Here is a 16,776-nt window from a genome sequence, read left to right as displayed (position 1 = left end):
TGTCTGTCCTATTCTCAGCAAACATCCTCTGGTGCTCTTTATTTCTCTCTGAGCTTCCCACTCAGCCACTCCACCCATGTTGTCTCCCATGCCTTTCATGTCACTCTTTTTGTAGTAGCAGCTCTTCAGGAAAGGACCTATACCACCTAGTTGCTTCTACAACATGTAGCACGTGGTGAATGCAACCAAAACCACTACATCATGTAGCACAGACAGTTCAGACAGGTCTGCTCTGCCCTAATAATTCAGCAGTGAAAGAACAGTATTCCTGCAAGCACATAGCCTGGAATAAACAGAAGAGTGTCGGGGCTGAATGCAGTGACAAGCTAACTCATCTCAGTCAGCACTTTTGACTGAGCAGTACAGCTCCCTTCAGATTTGCCATTTGGTGAGCGTACATAACTAGGGCAACTAACAGGCAGAAGTCTGTAACAAGAAAAGCAATTAAGAGATAGGTATAAAATAGAGGAAATGTGCATATATCTGTGCTTATGTATGTTAACCTACGTTATTTGATCCCTTTTGCCTGTAAGGCAAAAATTAACTGTGACTGACTGAAAGCAGTCAAACTCACTTATCTCTGGAGCTCAGTTTGCTGTCATGGAGTAACAGCTTGTACTAAATACACTTAGTACCATTCTAGTGTAACTTGTATCATTTTATCCAGTTTCAACAATGATTCTAATTAGCTTGCAAGCTTTTGTGTGGTCAGAATGTCTCCCTTCAGGCGTATAACTAAGGAACAATCTGTCAGCCTCCAGAGGCACCTTCCTTCCTTCATTGACTGTAAAAAGGGAATCTCCTTTTGTCTTCTGAATTATATTGAAATTACTTGTCTAAAGTAGATAATGTGAACACTCCCCTACAGGTCTGAGTCTGATCTTGCAGCAGGACTGGAGGACTTGATAAATTCAGCAGCAGCAGTGGTGGGAATAGTAGACTGGGATGCTTCTTGATTATATTGACATATTTCCATAAATCTGGAGTCATAGCAATGAGAAATAATTTATTTCAGAATTTTGCTGATGTACATCACTGCTGAATTTGTTCCAAGCTGTCCAGTAGTGTGGTTATTTAAGAAATCTTAGCTCTAGTGCCTGATAAGACTCAATCATGCTAAGAGACATATAAAGTATTTATCTTTCATGGCTTCCTTGTCAGAGATTAGTTGGGTCCTGTTGTGCCAGTCACAGGCTCTGGGCCATCTCCTCAGTTTCAACATTTTCTTTCATTTGCGTGACGTCTCCTCTCCCTGACATTTGTAGTTTAGGTTCTTTTACCTAATTAATTCTTACATCTTTCACCCCCACACGGTTTGCAGAGCTTCCAAAGAAAGTTCTTACTGAGAAAAGAGCTGCTAACCAGTAGTTCTTTACCAAGAACTAATTTACCAGATGTCCCTGATATGGGCTGGCTGCTGCCCATCCCAGGAGAGAGTGTTGGGCTCTGCTTTGTTGTAAAATGGCTTATCTAGCTATAGGTCTGAGAAGATGTGCTGTGCCACAAAGAACAAGCTTTTGACAATCATTATTTGTAAAGCCCCTTGGAGCCACCTACAAAGAAAGAAAACTTACAGTCACTTTTTCCAGCGGACATCTTCACCTCAACTGACATTGAGGAGTTCCTGCGAGAGGCTGCCTGCATGAAGGAGTTTGACCACCCTCATGTCACCAAACTGATCGGTAAGACAGAGCTGCTGCTCGTGCCACAGAGCACCTCCTGCTCCTGCATTATCCCTCACAGCCTCACTCTCCCCAGCAGTGCTGCTGCAGCCTCCTCTGTGCTGCCTGGAGTCCTGCGCAGGTCAGCACTGCTCCTTCCCGGGCCCCAGGGGGCTGGAGTGTGTGTAATGCTCCCCACACCTGCCCTCACACATCAGGAACAGCCATCTCCTACTTAGTGGTTCTTTGGTTCTTGCAAATGCATCAGGGAGACGTTGGCTGGCTGAGACGTGGCTGAACTCCTGTGAAATGTGGGCAGGTAGGCTATAAATAGGAGGATGATTGTGCTTTTCCAAAATACTGAGTAAGAAGCGAGACATTCATGGGTAGACACTTTGGAATGCAGGTATTTTCCATGATGTGGAGAGTGCTCTGCAGAGCCTGGGATTGGGGCTGTCTGGTCTGGAGTGATCCTAGAAGCATTTTTAGTTGGTCCTGCAAGAAGAGCTGAGAGGCCACTAGGCTCTTAGTACAGCCTCTGAAGCAAACAGAGTTAGAGGCATCTTACCACGTGGCATAAAGTCACAGAAGCTTGGAGCATGGAATCTAGCACTAAAAGTGCACATTCTCCTCCAGATCTGTAAGAGGAAGGCACAGCAGCCTGTAAGATTCCTCCTGGGAATAATCTGTTTGCTAACACCCCTTTGCTGTGTGTGTCCTCACCAGGAGTCAGTCTACGAAGCCGTCCCAAGGGCCGTCTCCCAATTCCCATGGTGATCCTGCCCTTCATGAAGCATGGAGACCTTCATGCTTTTTTGCTGATGTCAAGGATTGGAGAAAACCCATTTGTAAGTCTGTCTTACTGTAGAATTCCTTCTGGGAGGTTAGGGATTTTCAGAGAATGTATTTGGAGCAGCTCAGGATTGGTCTCCCAAAGGCACTGGCAGGTGATTGGATTTTAGTACTAGGGGAAGTTGTGAGATGTGATCCTAAAGTATTTCATTCCATGCATGCTGGGCACCAGCTCCTCCATTCCATCCCATCCCATCCCCCCCCTGTATTCCCCATCCCTGCTCTGTGAAGTGCCAGCAAACCTTGCAGTTCTGTCATATTTGCTTGAAAGCCTCCAGGAATAGAACCTAAACTGTTATTTCTTACAGAACTTGCCTGTTCAGACACTCCTCAAGTTCATGATTGACATTGCCAGCGGGATGGAGTACTTGAGCTCAAAAAATTTCATACACAGGGACCTTGCAGCTCGGAACTGCATGTAAGTGGTTCATGAGTTTTTAGAGAAAAGAAAGACCAGAGTAGGTGAGGGAGGGATGAAAAACCCTTTGCATGACAGAAGTGTAAGGGGTCTTGTCTAAGAATGCTGATCCTTGCATTAAGTGACAATAGACATAGAGGAGTCATGGTCATTGTGGTGGGGTGTGTGGTCGTGATGCTGGGAGCAGGGAGCAACTCCTAAAGTCCCACTGATCTTTCCAACAGAGCCTTTTTATAATGAACTTTTCTATCACTGGTTTGCAGATAGAGTTTCATAGAGTTGATTACAATATGTATTTGTAATTTGCCACTGCAGTGGTTTTGTGTCAGCATAGGCTATTTGTTCCACAATATAAAGTAACCAGCAGGAGGGAATGGGTTTGGCTGTGTTAGGAGAAAAGAACGTTCATTGTATGATGAAGTCTGTATTTCTGGTATCTATTTTGAGGACTTTATTATCACAATATAAGAATTGCAGTTTCCTTGAAAGCTTGTAGAGAATGCCTCTGAAAATATTTGCATGGTGAACAGACCATATGATCCCACTTGACTGTTCTTGACGCCAGACTACCTTGACTGCTTTGAAGGAAAGAAAAGTCCTTTTTTTATCCTTTCCACTCTGCTTCTTCCTGAGAATGGAGTAAGGAACAGCTCATCGTGACAGCAGAGCTCTGCCTCTGAACAAAACCACAACAACCAATAAAATCCACAATGAGACACAGATTTCCAAAGGCATTTCAATGTCCAGATGTACAGACAAAGAGCCTGATAGTTATGATGAAAAATGATGGGTTAGCCTGCTTTGGCATTTATGAGAAACCCATACTGATTTTCTATTTTCAAAGACATCCTCCAGAGGAAGCTGAATGCCTGTTTCAGCATATCGTCTGGGGGAAGCAGTGAGTTCTTTATGAGGCCTGGGAGCATGAAGTTTGTGGTCTTTACTTGGACCGTCTGCCAACATGTATAGGTTTAAGTGGGTGACAGAGCAATTCAGACCATTAACCAGGCCTGGAGAGATGTTGCAGATCTAGCAGTTCAAGCAGTTTTAACAGGCAGTCTAGGCAATAACCCTATGATTTTTTTGATTTCTAATACGGGGTGCAGGCCTTGGTGATAGCAGTGAGCATTACAGATGTCCTCTGATAATCCTGGAAACAGAAAGTATCTGAGTTTGCTGTGTGTAAGAGTCTAGACTATCTGAGCCTAGCCACTTTCTTACTTCCTTAGTCATGATTAGTTCCCTGTTAGTCTGAAGGAACTAGTTTGAGACCACTAAACTATTTCACATTGGTCACCAATAGATGAAATCATTCTCCTTTTCTGTAATACTTGGTGAGCTATATACCTTTTTTTTTTTTTCCCCCCCGAGGTAGCCAATAAATGCTTTCCTTTCCTCAACTGTGAAAACTTTCCCGCAGGTTGGATGAGAACATGAACGTGAGTGTTGCAGACTTTGGACTTTCTAAGAAAATCTACAGTGGAGACTACTACCGCCAGGGCTGTGCCTCCAAGCTGCCAGTGAAGTGGCTGGCTCTGGAAAGTCTGGCGGATAATCTGTACACAACGCACAGCGATGTGGTGAGGTTTGCTCTGGTGCACTGGGACCACTTGTATTCCTGCTGGAGGGAAGGAATCCCACTGAGGGTGGGAAAAGGCCCTGGTGATAGGAAAGGGAGTTTACCTTGTGTTTGAGGGATGTCAGAACTCAAGGCTAAAAATATATGAGAGTGGTTAATGGCAGAAAACATCCACCTTTTCTTCTTGGTGTCCTTTTGTCCTTTATTTTTCAGTGTTTATCCCCATCCTCCTCTTCATCTTTCCCCTTCTCCTCTTCCTTTTCCTCTCTTTATGCAGTTTCTTCTCTCTTATTATTATTTTTCCTTTCTCTTCTGCCTGACAGTTTGAAGGTGACATGGAAACGTGGGAGACCCACACACTTAGGTACAAGTGCAGCAAAGGTGCTCTGTGCTGCAGAAGGCATTGGTGGAACTCCGTAGATCTGGATACATCAGTGCTTAGACACTCCCCATGTCTTTGCCCCTGGGGAGCAAGGCTAAAGCCATTCATCTGAAATTGTTACTAATTTTCCTTTTGGGATTTTTCTTTTGTGATACCATCTTCCCTCTTCCTTGCTGCCTTCTGATCTATTTTCACAGTAATTTTGCCCTTCAGTCCTGTGGTCTTGCCTATCCAGTTATCCCTGTCACAATGTCCTTGAAATAACCAAGAGTGCCTTGCAATGTGGCTGCTGTGTTGCCCAGCCATTGCTGCATCCACTGCAGACAGGGTTTAGTGATTGGCAATCACTAGTTCAGCCTGTTTACAACAAACATTGGACAGGGGTTTGCTTATAAAAATAATAATTTTTTGCACCTCACAAACCTTGCAGTTTAGTTGAAAAGTACAAGTACGGCTGCACAGTGTAAAGCAGAAATGAATGTGAGCCATAAGTGGTTTGTTCTTGCTGTGCTTATTGGCTAAATTCTGCTTTCACTTGTGCCTGTACATTACTAGAAGCTCAGAATCTGGTTAAATGAATTAAGAAACTGATTTGTGATCCCCAAACCAAAATATTCTTCTATCTGGGAACCAAAAAACTGATACCACATACCTTAAAGAACATAAGTAGGAAAGATCTGCAGGTGGAAGACAGGAGGGAGTAGCTCCCAAGTCTTCCCCTGCTCCACTGCAGGACAGGGCCTTCAGCTGTCTCCTAGGATGATGTGCCAGCACCAGCAGCATCTGGTGGGTCATTTCTGTTTTCTAGCTAGAATTTGGATAGTCCTTGCATCACTGCTGCTCAGATGACATTCCCCAGCGCAGTCTGAGCACACTGAAAGCAAGCCCAGCGAGCAGGGAATGGTCTGTTCACTTGTTCTGTGTGCTGTTCTCTTTCAGTGGGCGTTTGGGGTGACCATGTGGGAGATTGTGACCCGAGGGCAAACCCCTTATGCTGGCATTGAGAATGCAGAAATCTACAACTACCTCATCAGTGGGAACAGGCTGAAGCAGCCCCCGGAGTGCCTGGAAGATGTGTGAGTACTTCCTCACCCTGCTGACATGATTTTTTAAGAAATTTGGCTCGCTGGAAGGAAACAGAGGCAGCTGGCTGGGACACTGATCTGAATCTCTCCACTTTCCAGTACACAGAGCCATTCACTAGAAAGTCCCTGGGTTAGCTACTAGATATTCTTTGCTGGCAGAGCTCCCAGGAACCTGTGGTAACTACACAAGCAGCTAACTTGGCTCAATGGTTTCAGCAGGGTCAACATTAGCAGTTCTTGGCTTTGTGGAAACTGTAGTTGTGTTTCCAGAATCACTGAACCCTGCCGTCTCAGGCCAGCATCTGAGCAAAGGGATGAGTTCCGTGGCACACCCTGAAGGCTGAACAGAGGGGCAGTCTAGCAAGACTACAAGGAAACTGGATTGCAGAGGCAGTGGCCTGCATGTGTCTTTCAAAATCTTGGCCCAGTTTTCAGATTTTGATCTACTACTCTCAGAAGTAGCAGGCTGAAAGAGATCAGATGGGACAAACTAAGGTTGTGTAGATCAGTGTCTCACCTTAAATTACATCTAGGAACAAATCCCGGACAATCTTGAAGATTCTGGTTACAGACTTTTTAGACTTACAGGAAGGACCTAGATAGTCCACAGGGCAGCAGGCAGCCCCATGCTGCAACCTGTGCTCCTGCCTTAATCCTGCTGCCAAGGGATCACTCTTGGCCAGCAGGTCACAAGAAATGCTTGCTCAGGAACCCTTCTTCCACGGGTGGTGGTTGGAGATTCCTGGTCTCCTCACACGGGGCTGGGATCCCCCAGGGAGTGTCACCATAACTTATCCCAAGGTAAAACTTGCCTTGCCTGGACAAGATGAAATCATTTCACTGAGGGCCCAAGCAAGGCTCTGTTTTCTGTGTTGTGCCCAAAGCAAGATATAACTATAAGCGCTGATTTTAGTGGTCTAAGACCTCTTTCCTCCCTCTTCCCTCCTGCTCTGATAGTGGATTATTTAATGTAGTTGCTTTTGCTTTTTCCTTTTTTCCTACATAGGGAATAATCTGTGCTCATGTTACTAAAGGTGAACACATTTATCTTCTGAGCAGTTCATTTTTTTACTGAGTATAAATAAAAATAGTTATATCACTGTTTAAATTAATTACACATCTGCATCTCGACTGGTCTGAGGAGCTTTGGTTCCAAGTTGTGGAGCTTATGGCTGTAAGATGTTAGAGATGAAGAAAGTAGAGAAGAGACTCAAAAACCTACTAGATAGGCACTGGAGAAAAATCCATCAAAAACTATTGAAAAGGTACAACCATTTTTTTGTGAGGTGCTTGAGCTACAGGTTATGGAGACCTGAGAGAATATACCAGAAAGATCTCACTTCATGCTCACCCTCAGTTTACATGCTTTCCCCAAGTGTTGCTACTGGACTCGGTCAGGCACAGGGTACTGGGGCAAAGGGACCTTTGAGCTGATTCAGTACAGCCAGTGTTTTTCTACCTTTCCTTCAAATGGATTATTCAATGGACAGCAAAGGTAAAAGCAAGTATTTAATTTGGTTGCACAGAATTGAAAGTTTTTGTTTTATCTGCAGCTTTTATAATCATTTCTACTGTTTGTGAGGGATGTAAATCAGGATTAAGACAACTGAACCATAGAAGCTTTCTGTAAAAGTAGTGTGAGATCAGAAACAGTCTTGTAAATCTGATCACAAGGAATACAAAAAGTAAAATAAAACCCATCATGAAATGCTTTATTTCCCAGTACAGGCCACATCAGATTTTTTTCCATTTACAAGTTCAACTGAGGTTCATTTGTATGCAGTGTTTTTCAGTGCCAGCACTGTGCTTTGTTCCTGTTCCCTGCAAAACTGGCAACAATAACACCACAGGAATGCAGCTGCCAGTCTTGTGGGTGATGCACAAAGAGGAGCAGGACAATGGCTCTGGCCGTGCTCCAGCGCAGCGCTCCGGCCGCGGGCCTGGCGGGCGGGAGGGCGGCCAGCGGAGACACGGAGCTGTGAGTGCAGGGCAGCACAGCTCCTCTTCCCTTGCCCAAGCACGGGCCAGCAGAGCCAGTGACTGTCTCCTCATGCTGCCCCTGGGGCACCCAGAGCTGAGGTCGCTGGGATTTGACCAGAGGAGGAAGGCTGCAGGATGGGACCTGTAATGGCCCTGAACATGTCTTCTGCACAGGGGTGGCACCTTTGTAGTTGAAAGGACATTTCAGCATCCCTCTTCCAGCACTGAAGCCGTTGGCCATTCTTTAACAGCCCTCTAAACAAACCCAGTGTGCCTTTTTCCAGTCCTGTTGACAACCTGTCAGGCAGCCACAGCAGCACACTTCCGTTACTCTGGGAGCTGAGTTAACATGGCATGAAAGAAAGGATACTCTGGGAATAACATGCACCTCCCGCAGTTTGATCTTTGTTTTCTTCCTGTGTTTTATCTGCTCTTGAACTAGAATTTGGAGGGATGGCTTCAGCTTCAGGGTGGCAGAGGTTGTGAGGGTGCTTTTTGTGAATAAATTCAAAAGCTATTACTAGGTGATGTCACACTCAAAGTCCTATTCTAGCTCCCTAGAGACAGCAGAACAAGGGCTTTACCAGGAAATTCAGCATACTTTGACAGGGCTTTTGGGTCTTTGATACCATATAAATAACATTTTTGACCAAAGGGAGAATGCCCTTAGAAATGGGAAGAAACCAGAAATTAGACCCATAACGGCCATTGATGCTGTGTCACCTGTGCAAGGCCAAAGCTGACAGGTTTTGGGGGAAGTGTCTGTGTTTTTTAAGCTTCATTGCCCAGAGCCCCTGTTCAGAGGTGCAGGGCATGGCTGCTCCACTTCTCAGTGCTCTTGTCCCCCTCTATTTTGCAGCTATGATCTCATGTGCAGATGTTGGCATCCTGAGCCCAAGCTACGGCCCAGCTTTGGCGTACTCCGGTCCCAGCTGGAAATGATTCGCGGGAGGATGTCCACGCTCTCTTCCAGTCAAGATCCTCTCTATGTCAACATTGGGAAGGACAAAGAGGCGTCTGCAAGTGACCCTGCCCTGCACGCCTCCTTTGGAAACATGGATGCTGAAGAGACTGTTGCTGGGGCAGCTGCTGCTGTCACAAGTGACTATCGCTATATTATGAGCCCCTTGTGCCTTGGAGATGATGCTGAGGGTGAAAGGCATCCAGATGGACAAGAAGGGGAGGACAAAAGCCTTCTGTGTGAGCTAGAGACAGAAGGAGAGAAGAGTTGCTAGCCTGTACATAGCAGTGACACTCTGCTTCCCTGGGACTGGATGTGTGCAGCATGGTGCTGTCTCCTGGGGCTCTGATGCTGGATCTGGAATGGCTTTGAACAGCACTGGCCAGGGCTCTTGGGCAGCTTCTGTAGCTTCCACCACCTGTGTGGGCTGCTCTGGCAAATAGCTTGGAAGAGCTGCAACCCCAACAACCCCTTGGATTTGGGAAGGGAGGCAGTGGGGTTACAGGTTGACCACATCCTGCTGAAAGGAGTTCAGAGCTAAGGCGGCAGTCAGAATCTGTGCTCTGCTTCTTCTCACTGAGTGCTGGAGCAGAGCTGAATACACCTTCTGTTCAGTCAGTGCTTGCTCTTGTGTAGATGTTGTCTTCAATCCTGGCTGCGTGACTTTGGGACTGGTACCCCTGAAAACTCTAGTGGGTATTTATATTGTCATTCAGGACAAGAGGGCAAAATTCCCCTCGTGTTCACTCAGCAGTACTGCCTAGACTTGTTGCCTACCTCAGTGGTTCTCAAACTGATCAGCGGATCTGCTCCTACCCAGCGCTGCATTTGAACATCTGGCTCATTTCATGCAGTGACATTTGCTGCTTCCTCAGTCCAGGGCTCTTTTCAGAGTTTCAGAAATTTTGGTGAGCAAAGAAATTAGAAAAAAAAATGAAAATCCAGCATTCCTCTTCTCCCCATGCACCTTTTTTTTATGTCTTTCTTTTTCTTCTGTTTGATGACAGTTCAGGCCTGACTAGACTTGCAGCTGACATTAAAATGCAAAGGGAGGGAGAGCAGCTGGCTTGTGTGAGGGCAGAATCCAACTTCAAAGGAATGGAAAGGAAGCAGTGTAGAGAGGACTTAACAGCAGTATGGGGAAACAGTGTTAATTAATGCTAAGTGCTGCCCTCCAGGAGAGGAAGAAGACTGAGATACAGAATGACAGAGTTGCTCAGTTTCAGCAGGAGCAGGATTCAGCATTTGCTTCAAAGTTGGATTCTTTCAATCATTCTATTAGTCCTATGTCTTCTTCAAATAACAAGGAACTGTAGCTGCTACAGTGACATGTGAAATCAATTTCAGAAAGATGTGTGTTGAGGGGAGGGATCAACTGGAAGATTCTTTCTGAAGAGAGAGGCCTCATGATGAAAAAGCTTGAGAACCACTGGCCTTCCTATTTAGGAGGCTTTCTGGCATGCTGTAAAAGTCACATAAAACATGGAGTAGTATCACTGCAGCCTTCCAGACAGGGCAAAATTAATGGGTTTGCTCTTTGGGTTTTGTTTTGTTTTCCAATCAGCATGTCTGACTCACTGTAACTGCAAGTGCTTTTGTGGTTTTTAATAATTTAATATTTTACTGTAAATCAGCATTTGTTTTGTGCAGTGGTTCCCAGCAAGGAAGTGCAGTTACATCTTAATCTACTTATCCTAAATATTTGCTAGATCTTAATTTCTTTTATTTTCACTGCGCTGAAAACTTGGCAGTATTTCTTAGGATTCCACATCGCACTTCCTCAAACTAATACCACAAATGTCAGCATTTACTGAGTTGGCAAAGGTGGGACCAAAAAGTCAAATGAGATTGCAGACTTGGTATCAGAACACTCCACTCTTCAATACACAGTATTTGCTTATCATAAGGTCGGGGTCTAAATATAAAATTCAGGTCAAGCTTCAGCCCTTATGAGAACTCTTCCTAGGGAAGGGGAATTTCAGTCTGGGACTTGAGCATGGGTCCTTTCCGTTAAGTTTCCGACTGAACAGAGATGTCCCAGAGGTGTCTCCAGAAATTCAGTATGGTTTCTCAGTCACAGATACAAATTCTACCATCTTACGCCCCAGGCAGTACAGGGTTTTCTCTTCACTTAGCTGGAATGCTGTAAATGCAGGTGAGAAGATAACACCTAACAAAGGGTAACAAAAACCTGTGCAGGGCACTTTTGCAGCGAGGGCAGAAGGCTATGCTCCCTGCAGCTGCCTAGGAAGTGCAGATGTACATATAGACTCTAACTCTGGGAAGCATGTCTTTAGTTTTTATGCATTTTTTTAATAATAAAACCTGTACTGTGTTTGAGTCCCAGCCTCTTAACTGTGGCAGAACGTGTGATGATGCCCGCTAACTGTGTGGGGTCATAGTCAGCCCCAGCTGAAAGTCGTCTTTCTTCCTTCACCAAGCATGACTGAGCTACATCTCGGGGGCAGAGAACATGTTTGGCCTGCCCAGGGACAGTTACCTTGCATTACTCCGGCCTTGAGATTGTGAAGGCTAAATATCTGATGGGCAGGGGCCAGTGGTTCCACAAAGAGAGGCTCTGCTGCCACCGCTCTGCAGGAACCTGGGGAAAAGCCCTGACTGGGACGTGGTGCTTCCCACCCAGGAATGCAAGACCTGTGTGTCAGTTCCTCCCTGAAAATTGTCACCTGTGCCCATCCAGCTACTGGCAGTGCTCTCAGTGGAAAAGAGCTTTGGAGGAGGTGGGTAGAATTCAGCTCCTGACTCAAATGTTCCAAGCACAACATAAAAGAGCCCCTGGATTTCCAACTTGCAGAGAAGAAAAGGCGTACCTCACGCTTTTATTCTTCACAGGCAAACAGCACGCTGCACGCCCTCTGCCTGCAGCTCACACAGAGAGGAAGAGTGATGGGAAACAGCACAAGCGCTCACCCCCCATCTGCAATGCAGGAAAAACGACTTCCAAAGCATGAAGCAGCTGATTTAGTTAATATTTTAAAGTTCCAGTGCCCAGTTATGTCCCTTAGATCTGTTTCAAATGATGATTTAATCCTTTTGCATAAAAGCCTGGAGAGACCAGGTACAAATGAGGCTGTGTTGTGGGTGGGAGAGACAACACCAGAAGAAGAACTAGTGAAAAAAGAGGGAGGGAAGGAGATTTTAAAATGGGGACAGATGGGATGAGCTGTCAAGAGGGAGTCAGAAAGCAGAAATGTGAAATTTTAAATATGAGATACAGAACAGAGATGGCATTGCCTCAGCTGAGACCAAGCAGGTGTCTGAGGTGGGGGCTGGCTGTGTGTTTTGGTAAAGGATGGGGCGCTCTCTCTGGTCCAGCCCAGGTGCCCTGCAGTATTTTGCTCTCAAATCACAAAGAGGCTGTACAGAGCTGGCCTGACCCTGCATCTGCTTGGAGACAGCACTGTGATCCTGACCCCAGGGAAGCTCCAGCCCAACAGCTCTGATTTAAGCACCAGCCTGGCACACCGTTTTCTTAATTAAACAAAATGTTTCTCCCGCAGCCACCCTTTTTTTCCATCACCCAGTCCAACAGTGCAGTCCCTCCCATCTTCCCAAGCAGCAGCCCTTGCCTGGAATCCTGGGGCAGTGGCATGTCCAACATGTGCACGTTCATGCTGAAGCAACTTCTGTCCCATATGGGTAAGCCTGACCACGCTCTTTCATCCACATCTCCCTGAGACAGGGAGAGACAGGGTCTCCTTCTTTTTGACAGAGGCTCAGGCCACGTGGGGCAGTTACCAGCTAAGTTGTGAGGCAGCATGACTCCACAGCACCTAGCAAGAGCACAGCAGAAGCTCACAGCACTGCCTGTGTTGCATAGGAGTAGTTAGTGCAGGAAGAGACATGCCCCTGTCACCTCCAGTGCCAGGGCTGATGATGGGCCTCAGCTGGGCTGTGCTGGCAGCTCAGCCTGCAGATCCAGGGCTGCTGCAGCCTGACCTGGTACCTGATCAGTGTGGGGAATGGTGTGCTAAGGGCTGGCAGCTCAGCAGATGCTTGCAGCGAGTGCGTGGATATACTTTGGAGCTACTGCACAGCTACACTGGAACCAGCCACCTTCCTTCTTGACATGTGTTTGGAGGGAAGTGTTGAAGTCTTGACTCTCTAAAAACATTCCCTAGAAGTGAAATGCAATTAATTTTGAGTAAAAATCTGAGTCTTGCTGACCAGTGAAAGGAACAATGTTTGCACATAGATGTTTTCTTGATTTACATTCTATACATTGCTGGTACTATTCATCCTCTCCGGAGGCTCAGCAATCACCAACTTTTGCAAATCCTCTTAGTTTCCACCAGGGATTTCTGTGAGGAACCCTCGTGGACAGTCCTAATTTTATACTGATTTGTTATTTCACACCTGCTGCGCTCCCTTAAAATAGTGAGGTTTTTCTACAAACACTGGATTCCTGTGGATTTGGATCCAATGGATGATTGCAACCTCTGGGTGAAGCTTGCCCCTAGTTAAGGTTCTTACAAGACTTTTTGCTTTGGTGGGGTCTCTGGCATCTAATGCTCATTGAATTTCCATCTGCAGTGAAAGTACTGATGTGGAAGTAATAGGGTCTGCCACATGCAGACTTTTTTCAGAAAACTTGTGGGAACTTAATTATCCTTCAGACCTCAATCTTGCCATCGCATTTGGCTGAAATAAAGCAGTGGATTCAAAAGCTATTAGGGCCAACACGTGCAGCTGGTGATCAGAGAGCCTTGTTACCATGGGAAACAGAGCTAGAAATCAATTACTTAGTCCAAGAACAGAAAAGACTGATGGACATGGGTTTTGATTGTGTTTTCTGTCATATAAAGGGAATTCAATGTTGGTATGAATCAGACCTCAGTCACTGCACTGAGGTCTAGCAACAACAAAGATGATTGACTCCTCACTTCCTAATTACTCCATGGATCCTCCAGCTTGAGGCATGCCAAGCCAAGTCACTCCCAACTGCAGTTAGGTGAAACGGAACATCTTTTGGTTACATATGACAGTAGGACTGAAATTAGGGAACCGGTATTTCAGCAGCACAGCAAGTATCTAAACAGCTTTTGTTTCTTCCAGTTTCTTTTCACTGGCTTGAAATAGATCTGAAAGAAATGTGAGACCCCAGGAGATAGATGGCACTTGTTGATTTAGGCTTTGCTCAGTTCAGTATAGATTTTGTAGAACTGGACTAGTTTCCAGAAAAGTCTATAGGAGCTGGCTCTTGGCAGCATGTGGTATAAAGAAGCACAAATTCGTGACAAGGAAGGAGGGCTTGCATGCATAAATGATCCAGCTGGAGTACAGGAGATTGCTGCACATACTGATAACCAGACAGTGCCAGTAAAAGTGACAGGAAGGGGGAGCTGACAGAAATGACGGGGCATTGGAGAGCAGCAGACTGCACACTGCAACATGGCAGTTACTGCAGCAAATTCAGAAGGTCTCTGCTCTCTTAGTTAATATATAAGACAATGATCCTGGCTGCTACCCTGTCATTACCTGAGCTGCGTGGGAGGCTGCTGCTGCCTCCCCACTTCTGCCAATGAATGCCTCTGCGACAGTGACTTTTGCTTGTGTGGCACGGTGCTAGCCAGAGCAGAGAGCCCTTCGGTCCCTTGCTGCTGCCTCTCGCTGTTCCTTCTTATTAAATTACCTTTAAGGAAGCTAAAAGCCCCCAAGGTTCACATTGCTAGGTGATGTAAAGCAGCATGACTCCCCAACAGTCAGGCAAGGTTCAGAGCTAATTAATACGTTTCCTGGTGTTATTTGCCTACAGAATCCCTCTTACACAAAGATACACAAAGAGAAGGAGGAGCAGAAATACTCTGCAGGCATGTGGCAGGGCATATGAGGATGGACTGAGCTTTAACAGCCTTTTGGTGACCATGAACCTTGTACCTCAGCTGCAGGGTGTAAGGGCAAGGGAAGATGCAGACTTGGGGCTTATGCAGGGGACCCAGACTGCATTCCAGAAAGAAGCAGACACTTAGCTGTTGCCAGAAGCCCTGCAAAGTAAAAAAACCTGTGTCATATCTGAACTTCAAGCCTTAGCATTTCACCATACAGCTGGGGCAGTTAAGGACCCTCTCCCCAATATTGTTTTGCTCCCTCTCTGCTGTAATTGGGGACCCCATCAGCCAGGGCCAGCAGTGCTGGTACTGCTGAGGGTAGTGAAGATATACCTAATGATGCACAGAAAAGGATGAAGCACAGGCACATGCTTCTACCAGCACTGCTGAGGGGGTGGAAATCTCTGGCAGAGCAAACAGCCGGTGACTTCTCACACTCCCTCCCCCCACCTGATTCACTCCAGCTTGTCTGCCAACACTCCCAATTACGCCAATGCACCTCCGTTGAAACTGATACTCTGGGCTGTACCTGAGGCAATGATCAGGCTCACTGTGCAAAATCTTTCCCAAATTTTCTACCTATTGATGAAGTCTCCCTGGGTAACCACTGAAATTGGTCAGGGGTGCTGCCCTACTGGCCAGTGGGTTTTTCTGCAGGCACCATCAGGCAAGGATCCAAATGAGAGGGGCTGAACCTATTAATTTATGGCAGAAATGAGCACGGCTCAGTATTTCTCTGTTTGCTTTCTTAATATACTCCACAAAATATTGCCAGTCTGCTGAGCTCTGTCAAGCTGTATGGTAGGGAGCTGTAGTGCTGGAACTAAAGACACAGTTGGCCTACAGAGACTTTTTTGGGGGAATTTATGCTCACACACTTGACCATTTAGTCTCAGTGGAGCAGATCTCATCCCAGAGGCCTCCTGCACTGCAGGTCTGAACCACCCATTGCTGATAGTGGTGTAAATCTGTGAGAAAGGCACTGAGATCATCAGATCAGATTTTTGGCATGAAAATAGCACAGCTGAGGGAAGGATGTGGTACATAACCTGGAAATGCACCCAGTCTGCCCTTATACCATGGCCTGACCTCTCCTGGGTGAAGATGATCTGCTGGGATGACGTTGGTTTTCTTCCTTGAGCCTGTTCAGCTGCTGAAGCATTATGTAGCACTGCTGAGCCCTGATGCTGATCCCACAGCAGGGGCACTGCGCAGCAGCTCACGGAAGTCCAGGGGATGATGCCGTCACAAGGCTGGCAAGAATTCAACATCGTGCTTTGCAGCTTGCCTGTTTATCAGAAATCTGTGAATGTAGAAAATATTCACTTTCCTTTGTTCCAGGAAGGCTCTAAAATTTCATGAGAAAAAATTAATAGATTTATTTCCTCAGTAAACATCTCACAGAACATCACTGACACTGAATTTGGCAAATAAAGAAAAAGCTGCTCTTAGCACAACATTAGTGCAAATGGGGGATTAAATCTTAAAGAAGACAAGGCTTTCTGTGGTCTTGCCATACAGTAGCAGGATGAGGTGTATCTGTGTCTCTCCCACAACTCTTTTCCTGAACCTGCTGGCACAGATAGAAGCAAGGCACTGCCTTATTTTCACCAGGTGTGGTTAAAGGGCACAACATGCCTTTCCCTCAGTGCAGATGAACCCACAGACAATGGCTTTTATTACAGAAGTTTCTTCTCACTTGAGCTTTTGCTTGCAGGGAGGATGCTGGAAACAGGAGCAAGCCTTGGTGGTAGGATCCCTCATGCACAGAAGAGCCCGGGGCAGCCTGAAGTGAGCAATCCTGAGGAAGTTTGGGGATGGATTCAGTTTTGCACCCCCAGGGCCAGCTGCTAAGGACTGGCCAGTGAGCCAGTGTTGTCTGCTCCAAAGAAAGCTCAGAGAGGGCAGAGGTGGGATAATGTGCCAGTTGGGGACATTTTGTAGTCTCTAGCATGACATTTGTGTCTCAGAAGTGCCAGTCTCCTCTCCTGCAGAACAAATTGGAGCTG

At 46.1% G+C, this 16,776-nt stretch overlaps 1 protein-coding gene across 2 annotated transcripts in view; it reads left to right on the top strand.

Annotated features, from left to right (window-relative positions):
* Positions 1–11,258, top strand: part of TYRO3 (TYRO3 protein tyrosine kinase) — a 41,283-nt gene extending 30,025 nt beyond the window's left edge. For both annotated transcript variants that reach the window (XM_084207727.1, XM_084207728.1), the window contains exons 14-19: positions 1,590–1,682; positions 2,388–2,509; positions 2,822–2,931; positions 4,352–4,511; positions 5,832–5,968; positions 8,817–11,258. In XM_084207727.1, coding sequence (XP_084063853.1) covers positions 1,590–1,682; positions 2,388–2,509; positions 2,822–2,931; positions 4,352–4,511; positions 5,832–5,968; positions 8,817–9,192 — 998 coding nt within the window. In that variant the 3' untranslated portion in view covers positions 9,193–11,258. The remainder of the gene's footprint in view (positions 1–1,589; positions 1,683–2,387; positions 2,510–2,821; positions 2,932–4,351; positions 4,512–5,831; positions 5,969–8,816) is intronic.
* The last annotated feature ends 5,518 nt before the right edge of the window (positions 11,259–16,776 follow it).

This window comes from Fringilla coelebs (assembly GCF_963513975.1).
Source record: "Fringilla coelebs genome assembly, chromosome: 6".
In the NCBI taxonomy this organism is placed as follows: domain Eukaryota; kingdom Metazoa; phylum Chordata; class Aves; order Passeriformes; family Fringillidae; genus Fringilla; species Fringilla coelebs.
This window is presented reverse-complemented; position numbering and strand designations above follow the sequence as displayed.